The sequence below is a fragment of the Raphanus sativus genome, chromosome 9, assembly GCF_000801105.2.
Source record: "Raphanus sativus cultivar WK10039 chromosome 9, ASM80110v3, whole genome shotgun sequence".
Lineage (NCBI taxonomy): Eukaryota > Viridiplantae > Streptophyta > Magnoliopsida > Brassicales > Brassicaceae > Raphanus > Raphanus sativus.
The window spans coordinates 11319694-11346648 of NC_079519.1; the positions used below are offsets into that span (position 1 = coordinate 11319694).

The 26955-nt window shown below is 31.0% G+C and overlaps 3 protein-coding genes across 7 annotated transcripts; 2 read left to right on the top strand and 1 right to left on the bottom strand.

Moving 5' to 3' along the window:
* The first annotated feature begins 3743 nt into the window (after positions 1–3743).
* LOC108825538 (MADS-box protein AGL72) lies at positions 3744–7561 on the top strand. 3 transcript variants are annotated; one of them, XM_056993721.1, is made up of 8 exons: positions 3744–3933; positions 4216–4503; positions 5924–6008; positions 6162–6223; positions 6332–6431; positions 6544–6585; positions 6674–6715; positions 7278–7561. In XM_056993721.1, the coding sequence occupies exons 2-8, from the start codon at positions 4322–4324 to the stop codon at positions 7371–7373; spliced, it is 609 nt and encodes a 202-aa protein (XP_056849701.1). In that variant the 5' UTR covers positions 3744–3933; positions 4216–4321; the 3' UTR covers positions 7374–7561. The 3 variants fall into 3 exon arrangements, with proteins under 3 accessions (XP_056849701.1, XP_018454349.1, XP_018454348.1); XM_018598847.2 differs by having other exon boundaries at positions 4311–4503; XM_018598846.2 differs by having other exon boundaries at positions 3744–4503.
* Positions 7562–17418: 9857 nt separating this feature from the next.
* Positions 17419–19592, bottom strand: LOC108826071 (uncharacterized). Of its 2 annotated transcripts, none has more exons than XM_056993989.1 (3): positions 19439–19592; positions 18955–19339; positions 17419–18876 (listed from the first exon to the last, which is right to left on the bottom strand). In XM_056993989.1, the coding sequence occupies exons 2-3, from the start codon at positions 19282–19284 to the stop codon at positions 17611–17613; spliced, it is 1596 nt and encodes a 531-aa protein (XP_056849969.1). In that variant the 5' UTR covers positions 19285–19339; positions 19439–19592; the 3' UTR covers positions 17419–17610. The 2 variants fall into 2 exon arrangements, with proteins under 2 accessions (XP_056849969.1, XP_018454950.1); XM_018599448.2 differs by having other exon boundaries at positions 18955–19022; positions 19122–19587.
* Positions 19593–23682: 4090 nt separating this feature from the next.
* LOC108824260 (uncharacterized) lies at positions 23683–25478 on the top strand. 2 transcript variants are annotated; one of them, XM_018597650.2, is made up of 2 exons: positions 23683–23814; positions 24087–25478. In XM_018597650.2, the coding sequence occupies exon 2, from the start codon at positions 24092–24094 to the stop codon at positions 25376–25378; it is 1287 nt and encodes a 428-aa protein (XP_018453152.2). In that variant the 5' UTR covers positions 23683–23814; positions 24087–24091; the 3' UTR covers positions 25379–25478. The 2 variants fall into 2 exon arrangements, with proteins under 2 accessions (XP_018453152.2, XP_056849730.1); XM_056993750.1 differs by having other exon boundaries at positions 23759–23976.
* Positions 25479–26955: the final 1477 nt, after the last annotated feature.

A 26955-nucleotide genomic window follows, 5' to 3' on the forward strand; every position in this document is an offset into this window, starting at 1 on the left:
TAGAAAACATAAAAAATACATCTTTTTGAAACAAATATTTTTTCCAGAACATGCATCTTTTAAAAACAGAGGGAGTATAAAATAAATAATGATAATTCTAACTAGAAGGTAACAGTAGCATATTTATATATGAAATATTCACAAAACAAAAGCGATTGTTACCATCACTTGAAAAATGGTAACAAACACAGGTCAGCCTAATCAATTAACTGATCAAAATTGGATTGTAATAATTTAAAATTAATTCAAAAATGCAAATATAATTAAGATAATTTATTTTACAACTAAAAAGACAAATAATAGTTAACGCTTATATGTAAGAAAATATAAAATATGAATTTATGATATTTACAACAATGGGTTATTTATAGAAACATTTAAATTAGATTTTCAAATTGGAAAAATTATGCGCTGTGAAAGTGAGGGTTATTGTCTAGTAACATTCATTAAATAGAAAAATAAACTATCCTCAAATAATAAATTTAATCAATATATTTAAATTATCCTCAAATAATAAATTTAATCAATATATTTAAAATATTTACCAATATTCTATGGAAAATAAGATAATATTTATAGTTTTATTTTGTTTCTTAATTTAAAAATAAGTACTTCTCAATTTATTTTGATTCATAATTTTAAGATAACACTAATTGCTAAACTGGATTTGAGGTTGGTTCTGTAAAATGATAATTATGTATTAATTGAAATAAGTCTAAAACTAAGTTATTTAAGAATAATAAAGACTGATTACCTTAGCTATTTTTTGTTATCTTATATAAGTTTTGTGTAAAAGAATTATCCTATATCTATATGTCTTACAATTTTTTTCCTTAAGATGATTATTATTTTTACTAATTTACTATGATTCAATGACCATTCTTATAGGTCAAATAAAATGCATATATTTCATGATTCATGAATTTGCTTTTCAAAGAGATTGATACACATGTTATAATATTCAACTAGGTGATTACCCGCACCATGTGCGGAATGAATTTATAAAAATAATTATATTTGGTGATTATAAATTATACTATATATTTTTGAATTTTAATAATAATTAACAAATATATACATTCCGAATATTATACAAGATAAACGTTGTATATCCAAATTATTTTATATATTATTACTTATTTTACATTCTTTTACATTATATAATAATAAATATATTGAATAATTGAAAAACATTAATCATTAAGTATATAATTAAATTGGTGCAAACAAAAAAATTAGACAAATCACTTTTGTTTATTTACTATCGTTTTATGGTAAGTAAATCTAAATAAACATGTTTATTTATTTTGTATATAATTAAATTTAAATGATAATAACATAGATATATAGTATATTTTAATATGGCTATCTATTAAAACTGAGACTTCATAATCACGAGTTTGTGATCATTTGTATCTTTTTGATAAAATTTTAAATCATTTATACAACATTTTCAATGTGGGAATTTTAATAAGTTTATAATTTATAAATGTTGTTGAAATTCATTGCAAAGTTTGAAATTAAAATATTTATTTATTCTTATATGATATATATATATATATATATATATATATTACTCCCTCCGTTTCATATTAAGTGTCGTTATAGAGAAAAAAATTTGTTGCAAAATAAGTGTCGTTTTAGGATTTCAATAAATAATTTATTAACTTTATTCTCCTATTTATTTTTCTATTGGTTGAAATATGAGTAGGTATATGGGTAATGATGTTTTGTATTGAAAATATGAAAAATTAAATGATTTCTTAATACGTGTGCAGAAGTCTAAAATGACACTTAATATGAAACAGAGAGTTTTTAAATATCTATTAAATGAGACTTTTTTACTCATATGGTTTTAAGATCATGTGTATCTTGTTAAATAAAAATGTTAAACCATTGATCATAAATTTTTACATAATAATTTTAACAATTTTAGTAATTTATAGTTTTTTAAATTCAAAATATAATATATACAAAAAATCTAAATTTTAATTTTATAGTTAGTTTGATTGTTTAATTTATTTTAATAATATAAAATTAAAAAATGATGGAGGAGACACAAATTGTTATCAAATCTTTATTATTAAGATCATTAATTGTCATATATATATATATATATATATATATATATATATTTCATATTTGCTAATTCCATAGGTTTTATATAAGGAAAGAAAGGAAAATAGTAATTGTACACTTTTAATTAATTTTATGATTAGTTTAATGAAAAGTATAGTATATATTTAGATGGACCATCTTTGATAAAAAAAAAATTTAGATAGACTCTCATATTTTTTTAAGAATTTTGAAAATCATTATGTTGATGACACGTGACTACACTCAAAAGTTGTAATGCTCCTTAATTAATATATAAAAGATTTATCTTAAAGTATGATATAGAGTTACCATACATAGGAAAAAAACTAACAAAAGAAGAAGAAAAAAAGAATCCATTTGAAGAAAAGAGCATAACTGTCTTGAGAGTAATAACTTAGAATTTAGATCTCTATAATATTACTTGAGAAATCATTTTTCTACATGACCTGCTCACGTTAATTCTCACAATAGTCAATTACTTTGATAATGTAGTTACCTTTATCAAAATCTATATTTTTTTTTCTAAAATAACAAAAAAGGAAAATATCAAATTTTAATTTATTTGGTATTATCTTTTCATACCTTATTTTTTTCAAAAGTCAATAATATATGTATACTAGATTAATAAGAATTAGTTTAACAATATGTTATTTTATAATATTTTCGATTTTAATATGTAAATATGTACATATGTATATAAATAAATTATACATACAAAAATATATTAATTATTATTTCATTAATTATGATATTTTTATTTGTAAAATATTTACAGATCAAAAACATTTACTATTTTCTAGATAACATATTATCAAGTTATATAATTTTATAAATATACTTAAAATGTAAAATGAATAAAAAATAAATTGAAAGAACAAAAACTATTCACAACTTAGCCTAATTAGAAATAGGAAAACAGTTAATTTAATTTAGTTGGATTGTTACAATTAAATATTTTGAAAATAAATAATTAAATTGGTCAGAGTTTTATACAAAAAATTATATGTCAAACTAATTTAACAATAAAAATAAAATTTCTATTTAATTTTCAAATATATAAATTATAAACCAACTTAATTTTTTTAAGCCAGGGAAATCAAAACGTTAATCAGTTTTTAATGATTTAGTTACTTATAAATATTTAAATAAGTGTATGACACTTTATAATAGCAATGATCATATGAGTTAATGCAACTCTATTTAAATTAACACTTAATTTTTTATTTCTTATACTACTTCAAGAAACAAAAAATATAAATTATTAAGATTATTAAAAACTAATAAGATGAACTGAACTAATTATAATCTGATTTTAATATATCTAAAACCAAAATAAATTATAATTCAGTTAAAAATAGATATAATCTAATATACCGAAAAATTGAACCGGTAGAAACTGTTATATATGAAATCACATATTTAATTTGTATAGCAATATAATGTTCTTTAAACACAATATGTATTATATTTACTCTATATATATATATATATATATTGTAAAATGATTTAAAACTTATCAACAAGTACACGACACATTTATTAATTATAGTTTGATTATTTTGTAACCTTTTTGAAAATTTACTTAGTATTTACATATTCAATAAACGAAAAAAACATATTTGAATTCCTTCTTAGTTTGAGAAAAAGCATTTTCTACATCTTCAAAGAAGAAGAAAAGTCCATAAATAAATTGACCCACTTTAAGGCCAGTTCATCAGTCCCGGTTTAAACAAAAGTTGATTTTTAATTAGAATAGACAGAAAAGAAGGATGATTCTTTCTACTCTTTAAAATAAAGATTAGGGTTGCGACTCCGCTAATTAAAAGCCCAGGAGAGGTAAACACGAAGCTTTCTTGTTCATTGTTTCAAGATTTCACTTTCCATATATTCTTCTTTTGTCTGATTGCTTTTTCTTTACCTTCTTGGTGTAAAATATTCCTTATCCATCCTTGTTTTTCTTCTTTAGTTTTAGCGAATCTCGACAAAAGCAGCAACGGTCTTTGCGAGTTATCTAATTAGTTTACCAGATTTTCCAAAAGTTAATATATGACTAATTTCGGTGTTAGTTTTCCAAATCAAGAAACCATTTCTTGATTTTGACTTTTGGTTTCGTTTCAGTGATCTGTTTTTCTTGGTAGACAAAGCAAACTTTCAACTTTAGTTAGGGTTTTAATCCCTTAAAAGATCTCATTCTTGGGGTTCGATTTTGTAAGAACACATTAAAATGGTGAGAGGAAAGATCCAGATCAAGAAGATTGAGAACACCACAAGCAGACAAGTCACCTTCTCTAAGAGAAGGAAGGGCCTCTTTAAGAAGGCTCATGAGCTTTCTGTTCTTTGTGATTCTCAAGTCGCAGCAATAATCTTCTCTCAGAAGGGAAGATTATATGATTTCGCCAGCTCCGAGTAAGATTCTTGACTTCAGATTGATTAATTACGCCAGACTATGTACTATTCAATATACTTTTCTCATGTTAAGTTTGTTGTCAAAAAGAGTATACGTATGTACTTGAATATCTCTCTGACCAAATAGTACTAGAGATTTCTCAATATACAGGTAAAAGATTTTGCTCGATTTTTTTTTGTCAATAGCTTGTTGCAGTTGATAGATATGTTTTCCCAAAAATATGCCTCTTTAAAGTCCATATATAGTTCAACTTCAACGTGAGGTCCATCTTATGAATTAATTAGGGTTTTTCTAAATACGGTTTTTTGAATATTGAGCCTTTTATTTACGTTGAAACTCAAAGTGAAAACAATTTTATTTATCCAAAATGACTTTTAAAAATCAAGAACATAAGCCAAACCAAACCAAATTAATCATACATTACAAATCCTGTTGTTGTAAAACAAAAAAGACACCAAATGTTTTTCCCCTAAATTATAAATTTGTCTATATGATTTCTTTTTTGAAGTGTATTGTTGTTTCTGAGTCCAAGTTCGATATTTAATGCTTTCAGTGGTCTAATTTGTTAAGGTAGGACGACTCACTATGTATGCATACAGAGCCGTGCCTTATGCATATAAAATGAGGCAATTACTCCAGGCCCCCTCTAAATTTGTTAAATTTAAGGCCCTTCATTTTCCTATTATTTAGTTTAATTAGTTAAATAAATTACATCTAATTCTATAATTTAGTTACATTTTATACGACATGGTAGTTTGTACAAAAAAATCTTTAAGACAATCTTTTTACTTTTATTTGTCTTATTTATTATAAACTCATTTATATGCTAAAGTTATATATGTGCCTTTTTAGTTATTTTTGTTCATACTAATTTTATCTATTTATATTTGTGAGTTAACTATATAAATTTATAAACATATACATAGTTTTATTTATCATGTTTGTAGATAAATATAAATATTAAATATTACTATTTTATATTTATTTTATTTTATTTTTAATATATATTAAATTAAAATTATATATTTTATTTTATAAATAAATTTTTAAAATTTTTGAATCTAGATAAAACTATATTATTTGCCTCAGGCCCCCAAACTCCTTCGCACGGCACTGTATGCATAGGGTCGGTTGAGAATACTATAAGTCTATGACATATACATATATCAATTCATCGATTGTGGATAGCTGATTTATTTGTAGCTAGCTGACATATACATATAAGTCTATGACATATATATATTGTCCAACAAAAGCCTTGTTTTTCTAAAGAAAGATATAAGACATGTGTATGTACTTATAAAGAGCCGTAATGGAATATGATTAGCCATGGGAGAGAGTATTTCGCATATTTTCCAACTAAAGTTCACAAATTAACAGATGAACTGTTCATGTCTTGACTCTTGAGAATTCTCTTAGTATCCAGAAGACGATCAACCGATATGCCGAGTATAAGAGAGAGTATTTCGTTGCAGAAAGTCACCCCATTGAGCAATATGTGCAGGTTTCTTTCCGTGTACCTACTATATACTCACTAATTTTTCGTCCCATTACATACAAACCTTTTGTATTATGTCACTCAAGTTGAAAATACGGCGGTCATATTTCATTTGATTTTTCTGATATTGGACTTGGCACAACCACTTCGGGTTTACAGGGACTAAAGAATGACATGGTGACAATGGTGGAAAAGATTGAAATGCTTGAAGTGCATAACCGGTTTGTATCTCAGTTGCCATATATGTTTTCTACATTGTTTATTAACGGCATGGATTTTCAAGTGGTTCCTAAGGAATTGTGTTGATTTTGAAAATGTGGCTTTCATAGGAAGTTGATGGGGCAAAACCTGGCTTCTTGTTCGGTGAAAGAACTCCAGGAGATAGCCACACAGATAGAGAAAAGCCTTCATATTGTTAGATCAAGAAAGGTAAGAGACAAAAACATACACTAAAGGAAAAAAAATTCAAATATAAAATGAATGAAATATTTTTTCTTTGTATGATCAATTACTTTTGGATCCTATGTTGTACTATTTGTAGGCTAAGTTATATGAAGATGAAATAGAGAAACTAAAAGCCAAGGTTAGAATAATAACAATTTGATTTTGTTTGATTTTTTTTTTGTCCTTTGCCGAATGATATTTATTGAACTCCCTTCTTTGAAAATTAGGAGAGGGAGCTCAAGGACGAGAGAGTCAGGCTTTCTGGAAGGGTATGTACCCTATGGTCCATATCACTAAATTACCTATATGTGCATATATAGACATAGAGTCGTCAGTACGTACTTATTGATTTACGCATTGCAACTTGAACCCACTACAAAATCAATACTCCCTCCGTTTCATAATAGATGATGTTTTAGAAGGATAGTTTTGTTTCAAATTAGATGAAGTTTTGAGATTTTAAGATTACTTTAACTTTATTGGAAACTGTTCAACCAATTAGATTTCACAGTCTTTTTTATTATTGGCTAATTGATTTTGAATTATATCTTTAAAATATTTTTTTATTAAAGAAATATAATTTTCTTAATCTTTGTGCATTAAGGTAAAACATCAAGTATTATGAAACAGAAGGAGTATAACTTAAGAAGACTCAGTGGAATATGACATATTATGCATTTGCTATATCTTTTCACCAAAGAATGTTTTGTTTTATGGTTAGTTACTTAAATATGTACATGAGAATATTAGATAATTGTAAGTAATTATTTCTCTCTCTTTTTTTCCTTCCTTATTAACCCAAGTCAATGTAATAATTTATTCTTATGTCAGGTTGGAGAAATACCAATGGGGACGCCATCAAGTAGCAAAGAGAAAGAGGATGTGGAAACTGACCTAGTTATCGGATATCCGAAGAGCCGACCATAAGATCTTTCTTGTTCGTTTAACATGATTTTAGCTACTTATTATCTCAATTAATGTCTGTAAATTAATAATGTATCGATCACACTTATTAATGTTATATACCCAAAATAATGTGTCAGAGTGTACTAACTATATTTTTTTCTTTGTGGATGTAAGGTTTAATTACTTATTTCTTTATGAATATACTATATCCGGATTTTTGTTGAAGGTTTTGATTTTATGGTAGTTAAGCAGTTGACATATGGTTGTCAAAAAAAATCAGTTGACATATTATGGAACACACTAATTTAAAATTGTTCTTTGTGTGAAGAATAAATATAACAGCTCAGTGTTCTAATAGTGTTCTAATTGATGGACGTTCCATAGCTACTCCTTGCTACAGAACAAAAAAAATCACCTAAATTAGATCTTAGTTATTGTATAGCTCGGCACCAAATAACTCTTTTTATTAATAACGATTTCAGGCATTCTTCGTCAAAAAAAAAAACGATTTCAGACATTCAATTTATTTATAAAACATGTAAATGTTTTGTATGCATCTTAGTAATACTATATTCCTTTAGTTCATAATAAGTGTCATTCTAAGTTTTTTATTTTTTTGTGTAAATGTTTTGTGTATTACTAAGATACATACAAAACATTTACACGTTTTATAAATAAATCGAATGCCTGAAATCGTTTTTTTGACGAAGAATGCCTGAAATTATGTACCATATAACTCTTTTTATTTATTTCAGGCATTCGATTTATTTATGTTTTGTATGTACATTAGTAATACACAATGGTTTGTGTATAAATGAAAATAATCGTTAACGTTTTATACAAATTGGTAAATTTGTATGGTACTTTGGTTCATTAATGTGTGTGTTTTGAGTTCTTTCCCCCCTATATGCTACATATACAGAAACATAGTTATCATATAAAAGATTGTTCTTTTGCTACATCTTTCATAACATAACGATGAAACTATACACTTTTGGTTGAAATGTGCTTATCAATTAATCTTATTTTAAAGAGTCAAAGAGATTTTTGTTGAACCATAATTGTTAAAAGAGATTAGTGGTATCATCACGTAGAGTAAGGAACTAGGGTTTGAATTCAGTGATTTTTCATCATTTTAAATAATCCCCTTAAAAATCGGTGATGGTGGTCTAATGGCGCTTGAAGGATTTAAAAAGCCCAATAAGACGAGCCCGGATTCAAACCCCACCGACCACACGGATATGAGTTATTGCTTTCGGCTCATTTGAATGCTCAGGAAAAGGTCTATCCGTGGGCTGTACCTCCAGCCGGGGGTTAGACTTCTGTCATCAGTGACCCGGATTTAACCCTTTTATTTTCAAAAAAAAAAAAATCCCCTTAAAGAACCAAACGTACTACACTATTCCAAATATCGCCTCAGAAAATAGTATTCGTTTTGATTTGAGATATTGGCCATGCTCGTTTTCATGACGAAGCTACTTACAACTGCAATATGTGGCAAATTTTGTTCTCTTGATTGTCGCAAGTTCTTTCAACTTGTGATCTGAGATCATCGATAAAGTATTGTCCGTTTTGTTGTCACCAATTTGAAATAGTAACTTCTAACTGGTCACGTTATCAGTTATCAATCATGCAACAATAAAATCTCACTAATAATTAACCGAGAAGTCACTTAAGTGATTTTTGATTATGTGTCATGCATAAGGGTGGGCGTTCGGGTACCCGTTCGGATTCGGATCGGGTATTTCGGATTTTCGGGTATTTCAGTATAGGAATATAATACTCGTTCGGGTATTTCTGAACTTCGGATCGGGTTCGGGTATTTTTAGTTCGGGTTCGGTTATTTCGGATCGGGTTCGGATATTTAGATTTTAAAAGAAATAAAAATAAAATTTTCTTTTTTAAAGTTTTTTATATTTAAAAATATATATTTTACTTAACTGATTTTTTTCTTTTTATAGATTGAATGATTAATAGATTTGGAGATAACATTTCCAAAATAAAAATATTAATTTCGCTATTGTTTTTAAACTTTGGATGTAACTTTGGTTAATACATGAAATAAAAAGTTTAACATGCATTTTAAATGAATATCAAATTATTTTCTCCATAATTATATATATACTATATGATTTTAAAGTATGTCTAACATCAATATAAATATTTTAAATAAAATGAGAGATGTAGACTAGAAATATAAGGATAAGTATACACATGTTTGGTTATTTTCGGATATCCATTCGGGTTCGGGTATTACCCGTTCGGGTTCGGATATCCAATCTCTCCTAACTTAATACCCGTTCGGATATTTTACTACTTCGGTTCGGATTTCGGTTCGGGTTTTTCGGGTCGGGTTCGGGTGTCACTTCGGATATCGGATAAAGTGCCCACCCCTAGTCATGCATGTAGAGAATTTAAGAAAATTGTTATAATTTGATTGGTTGATGACTTTTTTTAATTATGTTTTAAATAGGAAAGTATAAAACTAATTAATGTTAGTGGCCAAATAACCCAATGATACTATACTTACTAATTTATATGTTGATAAAAAATCATGATAATCAATTAATTGTCTTAAACATCGTTATAGTTTGATTAATTGATTATCAAACCAAATAATATAAAGAATAAAAATTATATTCTGAAATTTATTATCAAACATATCAAATAATATGATTAAAAACTTGGTAATAGAACAATAATAGTGAAAAAATTGATTTAAAAACAAACTAAATTTAAAGAAAAGTAAATTATCTCCATCAAATATTTTATATCTTTCAACATTTAAAAAATAATCATCTTATTATTTTCTCGAAATAAAAATTTGATATAATAGAAATGAAAATAAAAACATTAATGTATCTGAAGAATTTACACTTATAAAAATTCATCAAAAATATAATATCAGTTATACAGTTTTAGATTGTAAATATTACTAAAAATATTAGAACTATGTGGTATGATTTCATGGCAAATATATAGGTATTTTCCGATAAAATATGTTGATTTTGAAAATAAACTTGTAATAAAAATGTTTTAAAATTATTTGATCTTTGGATTAAATAAAATTTAAATCCAAAATTATTTTTTGTAAAATTTAACGTTACTCAAATTCATAATATTTATACTTACAATGAACATGTAGAGTTGACGTATGTAATTAATAAAAAACAAATTGAAAAATCTGAAAATTGAAAATTATATTTAATATTTCAATTTAGATACAAAATATAACATCATATTTAAAAATTTCTAAATATATTTATATCCGCAAATTTGTGGGCGTCTACCTAGTAAACAATAATAGCGCGGCCAAGACAACAAAACAAACAAAATCTGCTATATGTGACTGGTCACAGCAACATGTAAGCGAGATAGGTTATTTTGGTTTATAAAAATTAAAGACTTGTAATATTTATTTACTCTTTTTGTTTCAAAATAATACTTTTCCAAAGAAAAAAAATACTTTATTTATTACCTTAAAAAGATAATACTTTTTGAACAAATTGTTTCAAAATAATACACATTTTAGGTTTTTTACACATATTAATAAAATATACTCATTTGTCTTAAATAATGCTTGTTATAAAAAGTTACATATAATAACTAAGAATATTAAATTTTAATTATTAATGCAAATTTGTTTTTGTGATATCTATTTCCTATAATTCTAAACCAATAAGAATTCAAAAAATGATACTAGTGTTTTTAAAGTTTACAATTAATTATTATTAATTTATAAGACTATCTCCAATATATTTTGTTATTTTTATCTCTAAAATAACAATCTCTAGTTATAGAGTAAAAATAGAGGATTGCTATAGTTCCCATATTTATCGAAGAAAAAATAGCAATTTTTATTTAGAGAAAAAAATAGAATTGAGTTAAAGTAGATTTGTGTCTAAATGCTATTATAAAAGAATATATATGGGTGGAATGGAGATACTCTGTAACATGCACTCAGAACACAAAAATGTACTTTAAAAAAAAAATCTAAAATATGCATCTTTATGAAATTGAAGAAGTAATAAATTTTATATTTTTTTGTCAACTCTTAAATTTTAGCTATAATGCATATTTTGTGGTTATCTATTTCCAATAATTCTAACCAATAAGAATTCACAAAATGCAATTTTTTTTAAAAAAAAATTACAATTAATTATTATTAATTCATAAAATATATTAAAATATAGATTTATTAACTTACATTTCTTCTTTCTAGAGAAAATATACTGATTCATTTTTGTAAAGAAGATATAAATAATTAATGGACTTGGCGAATTAAAAAATTTATATTATAATAGGAGAGCTTCCTATCTCCTAAGACTATCCACCTCAGCATCACGTGGATCCCACAATTTTATTTTTTTGGGTTACTGGATTAACATTTTCAGTGATTTATCAAATTGGCTACAGTAGTTTACTGGTTAAGGTTTAAAGGCTTCTACACTCAGTTTTGGGGTTCGAATCCCAAACATGGTCTCTTTGTAGACTTTTTTTTAAATCCCTATAGACTAATCTAAACACATACGACTGTTTGTGTTTCCATGAATCAATTTCTCTTGCTCTACCTCTACGTCTCCCATCTTTACTTCATTAATAAACTAGGGTAAACCCGCCCTACGGGCGGGCGAATAAATAAATTAATAATGCAAATTTATTTCAAATTTACTTTTAAAAAAAAATACCATTAAAGTTCACAATTTATGTTAAATTTTCTTTATCTATGTATTTTAAAATTCATTCTAAAAATTATTAACTTGTATAATTATAAATTTTAAAAATATATAATTATTTAATTTCTGTCAATGTTTATTATATTTTAATTATAGCATTAAGAACCATAGAATTTTTTTAATTACAAACACTATGAATCATTAGATTTTTTTTTAAACAATTATGTTCACTATTAGTTTTTTACTATATATTATTTTAAATAGTTATTTCTTCTATTTCTTTTTATGTTTATCAAGTTTTACGGTTAAAATTGTTTGATGGAATGATATCCAACCTCAGTGTTGTTGCGGTTAACTAAATTTCACGATATAATGTTAGAGTTTACTGGGCTGTTTATATTTTGGTGGTGTGAATATTTTGATATTATTATTTTATTTAGATCATCTAGTTTGATTTCTACTTTTATTGTCCTTATCATTGTTAGGTTATTTTGTTTCATTGTTTAAACAAATATATGTTTTGCTTTGTATATATCTTTCGTAGTTGTTTTCGCTTGTTTTTTAAATGTTATATATAATTATATTTTTATTGAGCTTGTCGTTGTTGGTTTTTTAAAAAAGGTCTTATGAGATATTGTGATTTCATCTCGACAACGTGATTTTGGAGAGTTTTGTTGATAAACTTAATAGATTTCATTGATTTCCCATTTCCAGACTGCTAATTGCAATTTCTAAATCTATTGATTTTGTTAGAAGTGTCACTAAAGTCATGAGAGCTATGTGCTGATATGTGTAAATGTCTATCTTTAAATTTTGTGTTTTCAAAATGCTTATTTGAAGTATAATAAAAATATATGAATCACTGGTTTTCTTTAAAAAAATGTTTAGACGAATGGGAGTAACATATCATTGTTCTATTGTAGCATGTTTGTTAAGGATCTTTTTCAAAAAAAAAATGTTTGTTAAGGATGTCTTGCTTCGAAGCCAAGCTCGAATATTTTCACTTCATTGTTTCAATTGGAATCAACTTTTTTATCTTTTTTTCTATCACAAATCAACTTTCTTCTAACCAACCATTGAAAACAAATGACATTTAAAATGTCTTGAATGCGTATGACGACTTTTATGTACTTGTAATATTTAATGCAAACATATATATATTCACTACAGTTTTCATCTATTCTCAAGTAACAGCTTCTATTCGAAAGAGAAGAAAACGCCATCTTTTCTTCCATGGATAAAAAAACAAAAACAAAAACATTCAATGAAAGCTTCATGTTCTAGACGGCTCCATCAACCTTCCGGATATAGCAATCGAAAGAGCAACAGAAAACTTTGAATCAGTAGGTAAAGAAGTCGCCAATTTCTGAACCAAAACCTCTTCGCATCATTCCCCTTTTGTTCTTCTCCAAAGCTAATACATGCCCACCATGAACCATATCCAAAGTCACAGTGCTTGATCCTAAGCGCTGCAATTCACCTGAACAACAACAACATAAGCCAAAGATTATCATAAGACAGCTGAAGAAGCAGAGATATACAAAATGAAAATCAAACCTTTCTTTTACTCTCTGTAAAGTAATTCGACAACATAACAACATTTACTGTCTGTCTTTGATAGTTGTTTGATCATATCTGTTTCATGGCTTCTTTGACTCTAAAGCTTCTCCAGATGATGATGTAATGCGTAGTAGTTGTCATAGACTGTTGCTAGCATTTTTATTAGCTTCTTACTCACTGAGTTCTCTGTTTAACTCCTCCCTTAACTCACTTGCGCTCATTAAGATTAGAAATCACCTACACTCACTGTAATCGGCTACCTCTGCTTATACTGCACCCCAAACCCCTGCAATAATGAAAGAAAAGGAAAGTCATATCAAATCGCATAATGTCTTATGTGCTTATTTTTCAGGAAGGTAGACCCTTTTGATAGTGAAACCTGGATTATTTATTGTGAATCATTGTTATGATCCGAACTCAGAACTCAAGATCAACAAAGTACTTTATTGATACTGTAATCGAAAATCTCCTGAAACGATTACAACTTGCTACTGATTAACTCCAGTTAATCAGAGCTCGACAATCACCAGATCATCGCCATTGAAGAGCCCAGCTCAATCAACCCCAAGGTTTTACAACAGAAAATGCATAAAAAACAAAAGAGAACAACTGATGCTATATAAAGCTCTTGCTTCCTCTAACTGAAGACCCTCCCGTTAAGTCAGGGTCTTTCTCTTCTTCGATAGTCTATAGGACATATCAATCATCCCAGCAAACAAAAATTCCAAGGAGGAATTGGAAAGGCGAAAGTTTTGGGCACACCGTGTAATGTCGAAATCAGACACGGAGTAGATCTTCCCGGCGGTGAGCTTATGTCGGAATCTGTTAAGGCGGCTAGCATTGATCGTCGCTTGCATGACCGTCGCCTGCAAAAAAAAATACAAAAAAAATCTCATCATCGACGGGAATAAGACTGAACGACGAACAAACACAAAGATAGAATCAGATTCAAGTGAAATAGACGAAGAATGAGTAGGTTATCGCCGGAATTATATGAATATGAAAATCAAATTAAAATGGTTCTTACGTTGACGTCAACCACATGTCGACCCACATAAGCTCGCCGCCCCGTTTCAGGTTCTTAGCCTCCCAAAACCTCAATAGTCTGGCCTCTACGGCGGAGGAGCACTTTCCGGCCTTCAGATGAGAGAAAAAAACGCTTCAGTGCCTGGAATCAGCAAGAGAAACCATTATCAGATAATCTGAAAAAAAAAATCAAATTGACAACACTGAACAGAGTAGCGGCGATATCATGAAAAAGGAACAAAAAAACTGCATACTCGACTTTAATACGGAAAAAAGTAATGAGGCTGCAGCGTTTTTGATTGAAACCGAATCGATCTGTTGATGATTTAAGACGAATAAAACACTTACAGAATCTGAATCGTCCCTCTACCGATCGAGGAAACGAAGAACACGAAGGAGAGCTTGTGGTTGATGGGCCAGACGAAGCAACACGAAGCCCAACGCCAAACCCAAAAAATAGAAAGCACACTTTAGTGAAACGGTGAGTTTCTGACGTGTCGACGCGAAAGGGCTTGAGTTTCCAGCCTGGCATCCTAGGTGGACACCCTAGGAGTGATTCAAACTCTACTTTATATATAAAGATAATGAAATGTTCATAGCACCTCATGCATTCCGCTTTATATATACTCTATCTAAACAAAGGAACCATTCATCTCTGATTCTCTTATAAATTCTTCTTCAAATAGAATTTTATTACATCTTCTCGAAAATTACCTCATCTGCTGCTTCAGTTGCTAAAGTCGTTGTCTGCCACTCAACTTTCGATTCTCTCCGCCTTGGTCGAACTGCTCGGTTCGTGGTTGCTCGCCTACTCCATTTCTGAGATTCCCAGAACATAAAAAATGGCGAGTTTATGGGAATCACGCTTATTTTTCTTGATGAAAAGGTAAATAATTTTTTTAATTTACCACAACCTGTCTACTAAATCTGTTTCCAATCGAATATCTAACATTTACTTCAAATATCTCATCTGATTGAATCTGCAAAATTATGTGATAGATGGGAGAGAAGAACAAGAAATGGATTAGTCCTGACAACACTTCCTACACGTTTTTGATCAGAGGGATTTTAGATGAATGGAAGTCGAGAGAGACATGTAGATACAAAGAGGAGATGCTTGACAAAGGAATAAAAAACCATTTGATTGATTAAAACAAGTTTTCTCAGGATTTTCGTATAGTAGGACAATTGAGATGTTTGAGGAATTGGCACAGAGAGCTAAGTTCACTGGTAAGTTTGATACTCCAGTCATACTTACAAGGAATTTCAGAGAACTAAGCTAAAAGGTCATTACGAGATATGCCTTTATACACAATATATTTCTTACGCATATCAGTATGAACTCTCAAAAAATAACATGTTACAATTTGTATTTTACTATTTTATTTTCGTGGTACATAGGAACCTTCCCCTTCGAAAAGTTCAACGGATTCTTCGAGAAGTAAAAATCTACAAGAAGGTAACACACATATACACAAACTCCATTTGCTTGGAATAAATTATAGCTTTGAAGTGATGCATTCTGCTTTCGGTGAGTCTTGCAGGCTTATACAGCAAACACACAGGTTTGTATACCGTGAACTAGCTGTGGCGGATGATGAATCACACTCCGGCTGCAACTAAGCCAACCGGATCATTCCGGTTATGAGACCCCACCAAGAGCAACCAATATCACCATATGGGAGGAAGGTATGAATGGAATGTAGGGCATCAAATCCACCTGAGATTGAGGACGTCGTAAACACCCGCACACACCTAAGTGAGTGATAGGAAATTATAATTCTCATCAGTCCGTCAACCGTAGTTTCAATTCGTAGTTTTTAAAGTTGCCATCATCTTTGTTTCTCACTTAAAACTTTAGTTTTTTTTCCTACCAAGTATTTATTTCTTATGAGGTTTTCTTTATCTTTTAAATTATTAATGAAGTGTTGACGGGTTTTCATAATTCATCATATTCTTAATCATTCCATTCGAACATGTTCATAAAGAAACACAAAATGCTTTACCATTAATAATGGAAAATGTTACTTATGCATCTTCATAAGATCACATTTTCTGAAAAAGATTGGCAAAAACTTTCGGCATTTTAAAAGACTGGATATTGCTTACCATATCGCTATTTTAGAGTAATGTATCTTTAATTGTTTCCTCTCACAACTCAAGTTAAAATAATAATAAAAACATTCATAAAATCGTCAATTAATAATTAACATTGACTCACAGCCAATATTTTGGAAAATAAATTTGAACATAAACAAAATATAACCTAATAAATTGCTAGAACTACCCCAAAACGATTGAATGATATAACTTACATATGTAAATTTAGTGTATCTAATAAAATATATACAATATAGTCAGCTTATTTTTTAATGAGTAAATAGATACGACAACATAAATCAAAATCTATATATTATTAACATTTTTAAAAAGTATACAGAATACATTAGCACATATAGGAAAACGAACGAGAGTACATATTAAATCCATTTTAAAACTTAAAAATATATCCATTTAAAACATGCCACCAATAAACTACAATTATTAGAAAGAAATGACATGCAATAACAAAAAAAAAGAAATGACATGAAAAAGTATAACATGTTTTTTGAAATAAATAATCTCCAACGACGTGCGCACGCACAATTTCCCACAAAGAATTTCGAAGTATAGAGAGTTCATTTTAAACAAGTTCGATCACAGACGTGTAAAATAATCTCAAAACTACGTTTGTATTTTTTTCTCCACAGTCTATTTTACTAGTTCAAATGATAGTAAAAGTCAAAAAAATAAGTAAAAACAAAAGCCAACATAAAAATTTACCATAACTCCTTATTCCACCATAAATCAACAGTAAATTTCAAATACTCACATTCCAAAGACCACTTAAAACACACCATCTTCGCACCTCTTCACACAAAGAAACAATTCCATCAACATCCCCGCCGAGATAGTTAATACAAATGAACAAGTATAAGAAACATCAACATCCCTACCTAACGACTAAGTCTTTTCTCCGACGTCGTTTCGCTTCGTCTCCGCTGAATATTCAATTCAGACACCGTTTCTTGCACGAGCGCTTCGACGATACCCCGCTCAATCTCCGCGACGATATCTTCTCCTTCTTCTTCTTCGAGCTTCTTCGTCTCCAGAAGACGATCAATCTCTCCGAGATTCGAACAACAACGCTTACTGCTATAACTAGCAACAAAGGAACAGAGTTCCGATCCATGATAGTTCCTCGCTGCTGCTTCAGTATCAGTCTCTTCAGTTTCATTCGCTTTTAGTCCTTCTCTTTCGTTTACCTGTTTCTGAGGAAGTTTTGTGACAAAGATGTTGTTGTCAACATCACTTGACTTTGGTATTTTCTTGAACTTCTTCTTGTGTAAGGGATTGGTAGCTTTAGCGTCTGTTGTAGATTCAGAGAAGAAACCCTTGTTTCGAGTATCTGGTGTCTGAGAAGGTTTTAAGGGACGTTGAGTGAACCTTGTTTCACTCTTTGTCTTCTTGCATTGGTTGACGGGTCTCAGCTCCGTATGTTTTACTCTGTTCTTGCTCTGTTCCTCCCCAGAGGCTTTTGACACGGAAACAAGGACCACCTTCGTTGTCTTTGGCCTCGGCTTCGGCTTAGGTGTGGTTTGTTCTGGTCTGAAAGAAGATGGTTTGTTTTCTTTATTTGAAAACCTGGTTCTTGGTGAGCAAGAAATCGTTGTGTCTCTTCTAAGCTCATTACTCTCTCGCAATGGTTTTGCTTCTCTGTTCTTCACTGAGTTTGCTATATCCATACCCACGACTCTTCTGGTGACGACTCTCTCTTTGATTTGTTTCAGAATCTGCCTTGGACTCTGAATCTCCTCTTGATCTTGCTGTTTCAGCCTTGAACAGCTATACTCTTCACGCTTGTTCTCTTTGTTCAGCTGGAGAGAGAGGCGATGGATGTCGAAATCAGATCTCCGAGCAGATGAGACTCTAGGGCTCTCCGGTAAAGATCTAGTACCGCCCAAGCGTGTGCCTTTCTTGGAAAGTATGTGGTTTGTGAGACGACTTGTTCCATGATGGGTCATTGTATGAAGACTTGAGAGTGACTTGTTAAGGTCTGTTTTCTCAGGAAGAAGATCAAGACCCATTAGCCTAGCCACCAAGCTCGGTGTTTTGCTGCCTGGTGAGCTGCACATTTCAGATGAAGAAGTGGAATTATCTGTCGCAATAGCTTTGAGTCTTAAACTCCTTGTCCCTGTCTCTGTTCTCACTAGCATGCTTACCTGTAATTTCCAAGGTCATTTATCAGATATACTAGTAAACTTAAATCCATTTAAAAAAAATAAAAAAAATTTACTTACGGGAATGTTCAAAATTTGTTTGTCCTTGTAGGTTGTTGGTGGGGGAGACTCTTCTGTTAACTTCAAGCCTGCAAATTTCAGAATAATAACAACTCCTTTCTTTATTATCTTCTGGTCTAACCATTTCTCTAGTGAACTTATGTTTGAGAGGGAGAAGGAACAAACACCTTTTGACCTTGAAGGAGAATCAATGGTGAGATCACGATGAGAAGGGAAGTAGAGATGTTGGAAATCAAACAAGTGATAAAAAGCAGCCATGCATCCATTTGATTTTCTCTTTGACTTAGTGGAAAAGATTGCTCCACCACCGTGGCCGCAGTCTCGTCCCATTTGCAGTAACGATAAAGCTTACTACAACCTTCAAAGCTTTAACCTTATTTCACCTCTTCACACAGTGAAAACTGACTTGTCAGAAAAAAAGTTTACAAAAGAATCAAGAGCTCTGCCTGAGCAAAGAATGGTTTTTGTATTTGTGCAAGCCTACCTCTTCCTTCTCTCTCTCTCTCTCTCTCTTGCATTGGGAATCGAACAGAAGAAGATGGTGAAGAATATTTAATGTGACAGAAATGTTAGTATTTCAAATAGTTACTGATAATGAAGTTGTAGATAGTTAAGAGTGTAGTGTATTTATTAGATAACGATGGCCACGCATCTCTCTATGAACAGACAGCTCGAGTATTTACATTATCATTATCCTCCCACATTTCATGTCTCTCTCTTCTAATTTTTGAACTTCAAATCTTTTTGACAAAAAATAATAAATATTTTTAATTATTCTTTGGGATTTTCAAACTCGTGAACCCTTTTTCTTTCTTAAACATTGCATATTGGACAAAAAGATTTTTTTGGCTTACGTAACAGAATATTCTCACTATATGTAAGCAGTTTGTTTCATGGTACCAAGATATGGTTAGTTAGGTTAATGTACAATACATCATCACTAAGTTTCAACTACTGTAGAGCTTCGATGATTTTATCCATATTCTGAGTGTTTTAGGGTGATCCTTTTGTTTTCTTTGGGACACAAGTTCTACTAACATTCATACCAAAAAGGTTATCTTAAAGATAGTTAGATTTAATTAAAGATGTTTTAAGGCTCCTTTGCTAGGTGTATATAAAAATCAAAATGATATCAGTTCGTCCCACTGTACCATTGAACTATTAATGATGGAATTGAGAGCGTTGACAATAGTTAAAGCTTTGTCTAAATCGTATCTAACCTTTTTTTTTTTTTTTTTTTGCTAAAAATCGTATCTAACCTTTGAATCTTGTTTCCACGCTTTTAGAAAATTTTATTATTTTTCTAGTTTTTTTTGTTCAAGTCATAAATTTACTGTCTCTTATTTGATGTTCTTATTTTTGGAAGTTGAACTATTTTTTTGTCTGATTTTAAAAAGTCATTTAGCACAAAGTTACCTGTTTTTTGGATCATTTATTTTTATTTTTTTTTATTTTGATTATGATGAAACAATGGTGCAACACGAGATCTTTTTGTTTCTTCCACAATTAATATTGTATCATAAAAAAAATATTGTATCATCCAGTTTGTATTAATACAAGTAGAGTAGCCCTACAATGGCTCTAATAGAAGAGAGCCAGCCAGCCAATGCTTTAATATAATGTAGTAAAAGAAGAATATAACTTTCGTTTTCGTAATTGCTAATCTTTTTATGATTAAAAATGAGAATTTTGAGAATTCTGCGTTACAAAAAGTTTAACAGAGGAAGTTTAACATTTTATATTTATATATATACAAAAATTAGACATATCATAAGATAATATTTCTTAACCAACGTTTAAATTAATTATGAATACATAATATATAGAACTTTAACAATTTTAATTAAGAACGTATACAATGTTTGAAACGGTCTAAGTATTACCCCATAGCAATACTTAAAAGTGCAGGAAAAATGTTTTTGGGGGTTATGTGGAAAGGACAATACGGCATAAAATGTCAGATTCAGTTTGTAGCATGGGTATGTATGTGGGAGGGTTTCACATGATGGATACTTATACATATAAAAAGATGGTACACAAAAATTGTTTAAGAATTAACCAGACTGATTTGCCTTCGTCAACTCTTGCCCTTTTTTCAATTAAAAAAAACAAAGATTCTTTTAGAAATCTATTTAGTGTATTGATAGGTCCAACTTTTAAGCTCTAAACAGTCAAATGTGAGTTCTGAAATATGATTGTTTTTATCTTTTAAAAGTGATCAAGAATGAGTTGATAATGATCCTATTTATACGAAATATGTCAGTGCCTAAATAATTAGAAACAAAAGGCAAGAAAACATGTTTTGGCACGTGAGCGGGAACCTCTACATAAAAACTGGCTCGTTCTGTCATGTGTTTTTTTCTTCTTCTTTCTTTTTCTTAAATTGTAAACATGTTAAATTTGATTACTATTAGTGACTAATTACTATAAATTACAGAGATTTACAGGTAGCGGAAACAAAATCTCTATCACAACAACGAAAAAAACTGAATGTAAAACACAACAACTAAACCTAAAGCTGAGAGTCCGCTAAAAAAGTAAAAGAACATCACAAAGTTACTAGGAGCGTGCGAAATGCGTAATGGAGAGAAAGTATTGAGATGACATTGAAACAATATGAGTTATGAGCCGGAAATTTTGGCATCCCCAAGCTTGCATTTTATAATATTGCTATTTAGACTACATTTGGTGTCCGTACTTAGTTCAAACCATTTCAACCAAAGGTCTACATGACTACATCAATGTTTAAATCCAAACAAGCTTTTATCCTTCATGTTTATAATACTTAAACATGTTCCGAACAGTTACCACTATTTGTTACAATCCGTCAATATTGTAACATAACCCACGTAAGACCATCTCCATCGCGGACTTATTTGAGCTCCTTAGCTCAATCTCTTAGGTGGGTTGGATTAAAAAACAATTTAAAGTTATTGGGCTGGGTAGAAGTGCCCCTTAATTAGGAGTTTTAAGAGGCAATCCTTAGTGACGTGGCACGTCCTGTGCGTCTGATTTTCGCCAAATCTCGTTAACCAAAAAAAAAAAAATTCATTTACGCGAGAGAGAGAAAAAGAAAACCACCGAAGGCGATTTTTGGCGATTCGAAATCGAAAGCTTTTCTTAGGTAAATCGATAGGAAAATCATATATTGGAGTTGTTTAGGGTTCGATTTAGTGATTACTCGTTGTTCCTTGATGTTTTCGTCTCAGTTGTGTTCGATTGTGGGTTTAAAATCGATTTTGGGATCAATTTGAAATTAGGGTTTTCGTCTGGGTTCGAAGCCGATTTGGGATACGAGTTTTGATTCGGATTTGGGGGTTTCTTCTTCGTTTGTGGTTGTACTCGAGATGGTTTCCAAATCGATTTATGGTTGGTTTTCAAAATAGGGTTTTCTTGAATCGATATATGGTATTGGTTACTTCTTGTTACTGATGCGAGTAATTGTTTTTGACACTATTGGAGGTTAGGTCATGGATCCTAGTGAAGAGATGAGAGCTATGAAGGCGCAGAAGGACCACTACGATTCCCTGCATTTTGTAACCGACTCGATGCAAGGAATTCAAGAACGCTGTGTTTGTGGGCAACGCTTAGTGCGCGAGAGAGCTCCAGCAGAAGTCTATGACTACCTACCAGGGAAGAGGTTCTTCACTTGCAAGGAGTACAAAGTAAGTGAACTGACTTTCTTGGTTCTTGATACATTTTTTGTGTCTGTCTAGTGGGTTCTTGATACATTTTATATTTGTGTAGGATGATGGGATGCATTACAGGCAGCCCTGGGTGTGTGCAGTCGAGGAAGAGATAGGGTTCTTGAAAACAAGGGTGGAAAAAAGTGAGGAGCATAAATCGCTGGTGATAAAGCTGGAAGTCGAGAATCTGGTGTTGAAGGTGAGCTGCCTTCTATATTTTCTTTATTATTTAGGTTATGTTTATGCCTTCAATTCGCTGTATAATATTTTTAACATTTGCAGGCAGAGGTGGAGAAGCTCATAGAACGAGTGTCTGAGCTTGAGAGGTGGAGAAGCTCATAAGCCGAGTGTCTGATGAGCTTGAGTATGGCAGCTCACAAGGTAACTTCGAGTTCATTTCAAACTTTAAAGTAGGTTGAGTGTCTTGTGAAAAATAGGATAGCTTGAGTGTCATTTATTTTAATTGTTTCTGAAAAAATTAATGAAAAACTTCCTAACTGTATTGAGTTGATTGGTCTTTAAAGTTAATTAAAGTATCTAGCTTGTTTAAATGTGAACTATCCTAGAGTGGTGGTTAGAATTAGGTTAGATAGTAAATACATCATTAAACCAAGAACACTACTTTAAAACCACCATAAAACACACGCTTACCACAGCCACAGAAAGTAACCAAAACCCACAAACTTAGAAAATGGCATCGTATCCTGGAGATGAAAGACAAACTGAACAAGCAGAAGTTGCTGGAGAAGTTGTTTGACAAGCGTGACCCTCTTTCAGAAATGGAAGAGTCACTTAAACTTAAACTGATGTCTGAAATGTTAGGATAAGTTTGTCTTTCCAGTGAGGTATTAGTTAGGATAAGCTTTTAGTTGTTTGAGTTAGTTGTCTTTGTTGTCTCTTGCCTAACTAATGAGTTGTCTTTGTTGTCTTTCTGTCACAGGTGGAATAGAAGAGCACGGGAGCAGAGAGGAATCTGCTATCTTTTGTTGTTTTATGTCATGTGAACCTATCTATCTCTTGTTGTTTTATGTCATGTGAACCTATCTTTTTATTTCTGTTGTCATGTGAACTTGTATTTCTCTATTTAAAACCTATGTAAACTTCTGTTTGTTTATCTCTATTAAAACATCTTTGTATTTCTTTCTGTCTCTTCTTTACTTTCTCTCTGCATCTTGTAAGTTTGGTTTATGCTTCTATGCTTCTTTCTTCTTGTTCTTGTTTACTTGCATATCACAAACGAGTGGAAGAAATAGCATGTCAACCTATCTTTGTATTTCTTTATTTGATACCTCAAAAATATGCTGCAAAGCCCATGTGAACCTATCTATATATGCATGTAATATTGCAAGGAAAATCTTTATCACAAGCGACTGATTGATATAATAATTGATATTTCATAACTTTCTTGATAATATTTGAACAGAATTTATAATTCTTTTATTACAGGAAACATGGCATCCTCATCCAACGATGATGAACGGAATTTAGAAAACAGGTTTGAAGATTATTTCGAAGAACAAATCGAAGAAATGTACAACACCATGATGGACAATCAACCACCAGTACCGAGGAGACGAGCATACATAGAAAGAAACCGCGAGGATGGGCACAACCGTTTATGGAATGACTATTTCAGTGCGGAGCCGACTTATCCACCTGAGTATTTTAGGCGCCGTTTCCGAATGAACCGGTCATTATTCACGGGGATTGTTAATCGCTTCTCCAATGAAGTTCCTTATTTTCAGCATAGAAGAGATGCAGTAGGACGGTTCGGGCTAACTCCACTACAAAAGTGTACTGCGGCAATTCATATGTTAGCCTATGGTTGTGCGGGTGACATGGTGGACGAATATCTCCGCATGGGTGAGTCCACTGCCTTATTGTGTTTGGAAAAATTTACTCAAGGAATCATTGATTTATATGGAGAGAAGTATCTACGAAAACCCACACCTGAAGATCTTCAACGACTACTTGATATCGGAGAGGTACGCGGTTTCCCGGGGATGATAGGAAGCATTGACTGTATGCATTGGGAGTGGAAAAATTGTCCACACTCTTGGAAAGGTCTATATACACGTGGTGCAGGAAAGCCAACTATTGTTCTAGAGGCGGTAGCTTCACAAGACCTTTGGATATGGCACGCGTTTTTTGGACCACCAGGTACCTTAAACGATATTAACGTCCTTGATCGGTCTCCGGTTTTTGATGACATAATCTATGGTCGAGCTCCAAGACTTAAGTTCACCGTCAACGGTCACACCTACCATAGGGCCTACTACCTCACCGACGGTATATATCCAAAGTGGCCTACCTTTATCCAATCCATCTCTCTTCCTCAAGGTCCTGAGGCGAAGTTATTTGCCGAACGTCAAGAAAGCGCCAGAAAAGATGTCGAGCGTGCATTTGGAGTCTTGCAAGCTCGTTTTGCAATTGTTAGAAACCCGGCGCTTCTTTGGGACAAGGAGAAAATCAGCAACATTATCAGAGCATGTATCATACTACACAATATGATAGTAGAAGACGAACGAGATGGATACACTTATGAATACGATACAAATATGTGGTTAGAAGGAGAAATAAGCAGAAGTTCAGAGGTGGATTTATCGTTCTCTACCGACATGCCTACGAATCTCGGTAATATAATTCCCACTCGGGAGGATCTTCGCGACCAAAGCATACATGAACGTTTGAAGACCGATTTAATTGCAAATATATTTGCAAAATTTGGAAACCAATAATCCTAATAAGTGTATGATCCTAATTATTGTATGTTTGATATTTGTTTTTTCAATAATCATAATTTTATTTTTCATAATTTATAATATTATTTTATTCCAATGAGTTGCAAAAAAAAAAAAAATTTCATAAGAACCTCATTTTGAGATTCACCAATGGATTTACAAATGCTTCAAACTCCTTAACTTTTGATAATTAATTAAAATTAATTAATTTAATTCTGGAAAATTGCTTAGAACCTAGGTTCAGCAATGGAGTTGCTCTAAGGGAGTTACTTAAGAAAAAGCAGTTACGAATATATAAAATACAATTTGGCAAAATAAAATATAACGAATACATGTAGAGCAAGAGCCCTATGTTAATAATATGAGGTTAAACAAAATCTATCGACCTCAGACAAGAAAGGTTTGAAAACGATACTGATAGAAGCTGCCGATTGCTACATTTCAAAAAAAAATATATGAAAATATCCCACTTGGAGGAGAAGGAGATGTATCAGAGTCCTTCTGGTCAGAGCCCATAAGTGAAGACCCATGAGTCATTAAACAATTAATGGGACCACTCTAACTTAAACAAATCAGTGACTAATTAATTGTATAATATACTATAGTTTAGGAGGTCATGGGGGCAAAGCATGATTTATCTCGTTGCTCAAACCGTGTCCCAATAGTAGAAGGGTTGTTTTGTAGGAAAGTCAGTGTTTAGAGTATTGTCGAGGGCAAATCAAGATAAAAACTCCGTCACTGTACTGCAGGTTTCGCGATGGTCCTATATATTTCATCCCGCCATATTCGCGTTTCAGTAACTTTTGAACAGATTCCATTCCTCGTGTTTTATATTACAAAAACAAAAAACAATTGAGAGAATGGAGGACATCATCATTATTATTTATTTTGTTTTCTTCTAAATATTAATTGTTTCATATTCCACATTTGGAACCATATACTTCATTTCTCGTCAGAAAAATAAAACATTAGGGTAACCAATCATACATCTAAGTAGTGCCTGCCCTAAAACATATGGTATTCTAAAGCTAACTAATAAAATAATGCCACATATTTGAAGGGGATGAGGTCTAAAGGAGCTAAATTTGGCCTCCAAAACTTTTGATTCATGGGTTTTATTTAGCTCATGACCGGTTATGTATCTTAAATTTTTTTTTTTTTCTGAAAACATCTTAAACTTTTTTAAAAACAGCAAATTAATACTTTTAGACTGGACAGTTTGACCTGTATAATCGAGACATAACCTGGTCTGGACGGATCCATTACTAACGCTTACGACTTGCACAGCCAGTTAAATCCGAAAAAGACTGCGAATAACCAATACAATTCACAGGAACACTTACATATATTTAGATGAGTTTGATTACGAAACCTTTAATGCACCTAGGTTGCGTGTGTTGGAACTTTGGGGATTAAGACAATAGGCTTTTCTTAACTCTCTTCTAACTTTTTCTATAAATAAAAAGAAGATTGGGATCAATTTTAAGACGAACCATTTCAGAGTTTGGACGAGTTCGGTTAGGTGAGCCCCATCAACATTCGGGAAGCTTACCATCTGGTTTGGATTCATAACC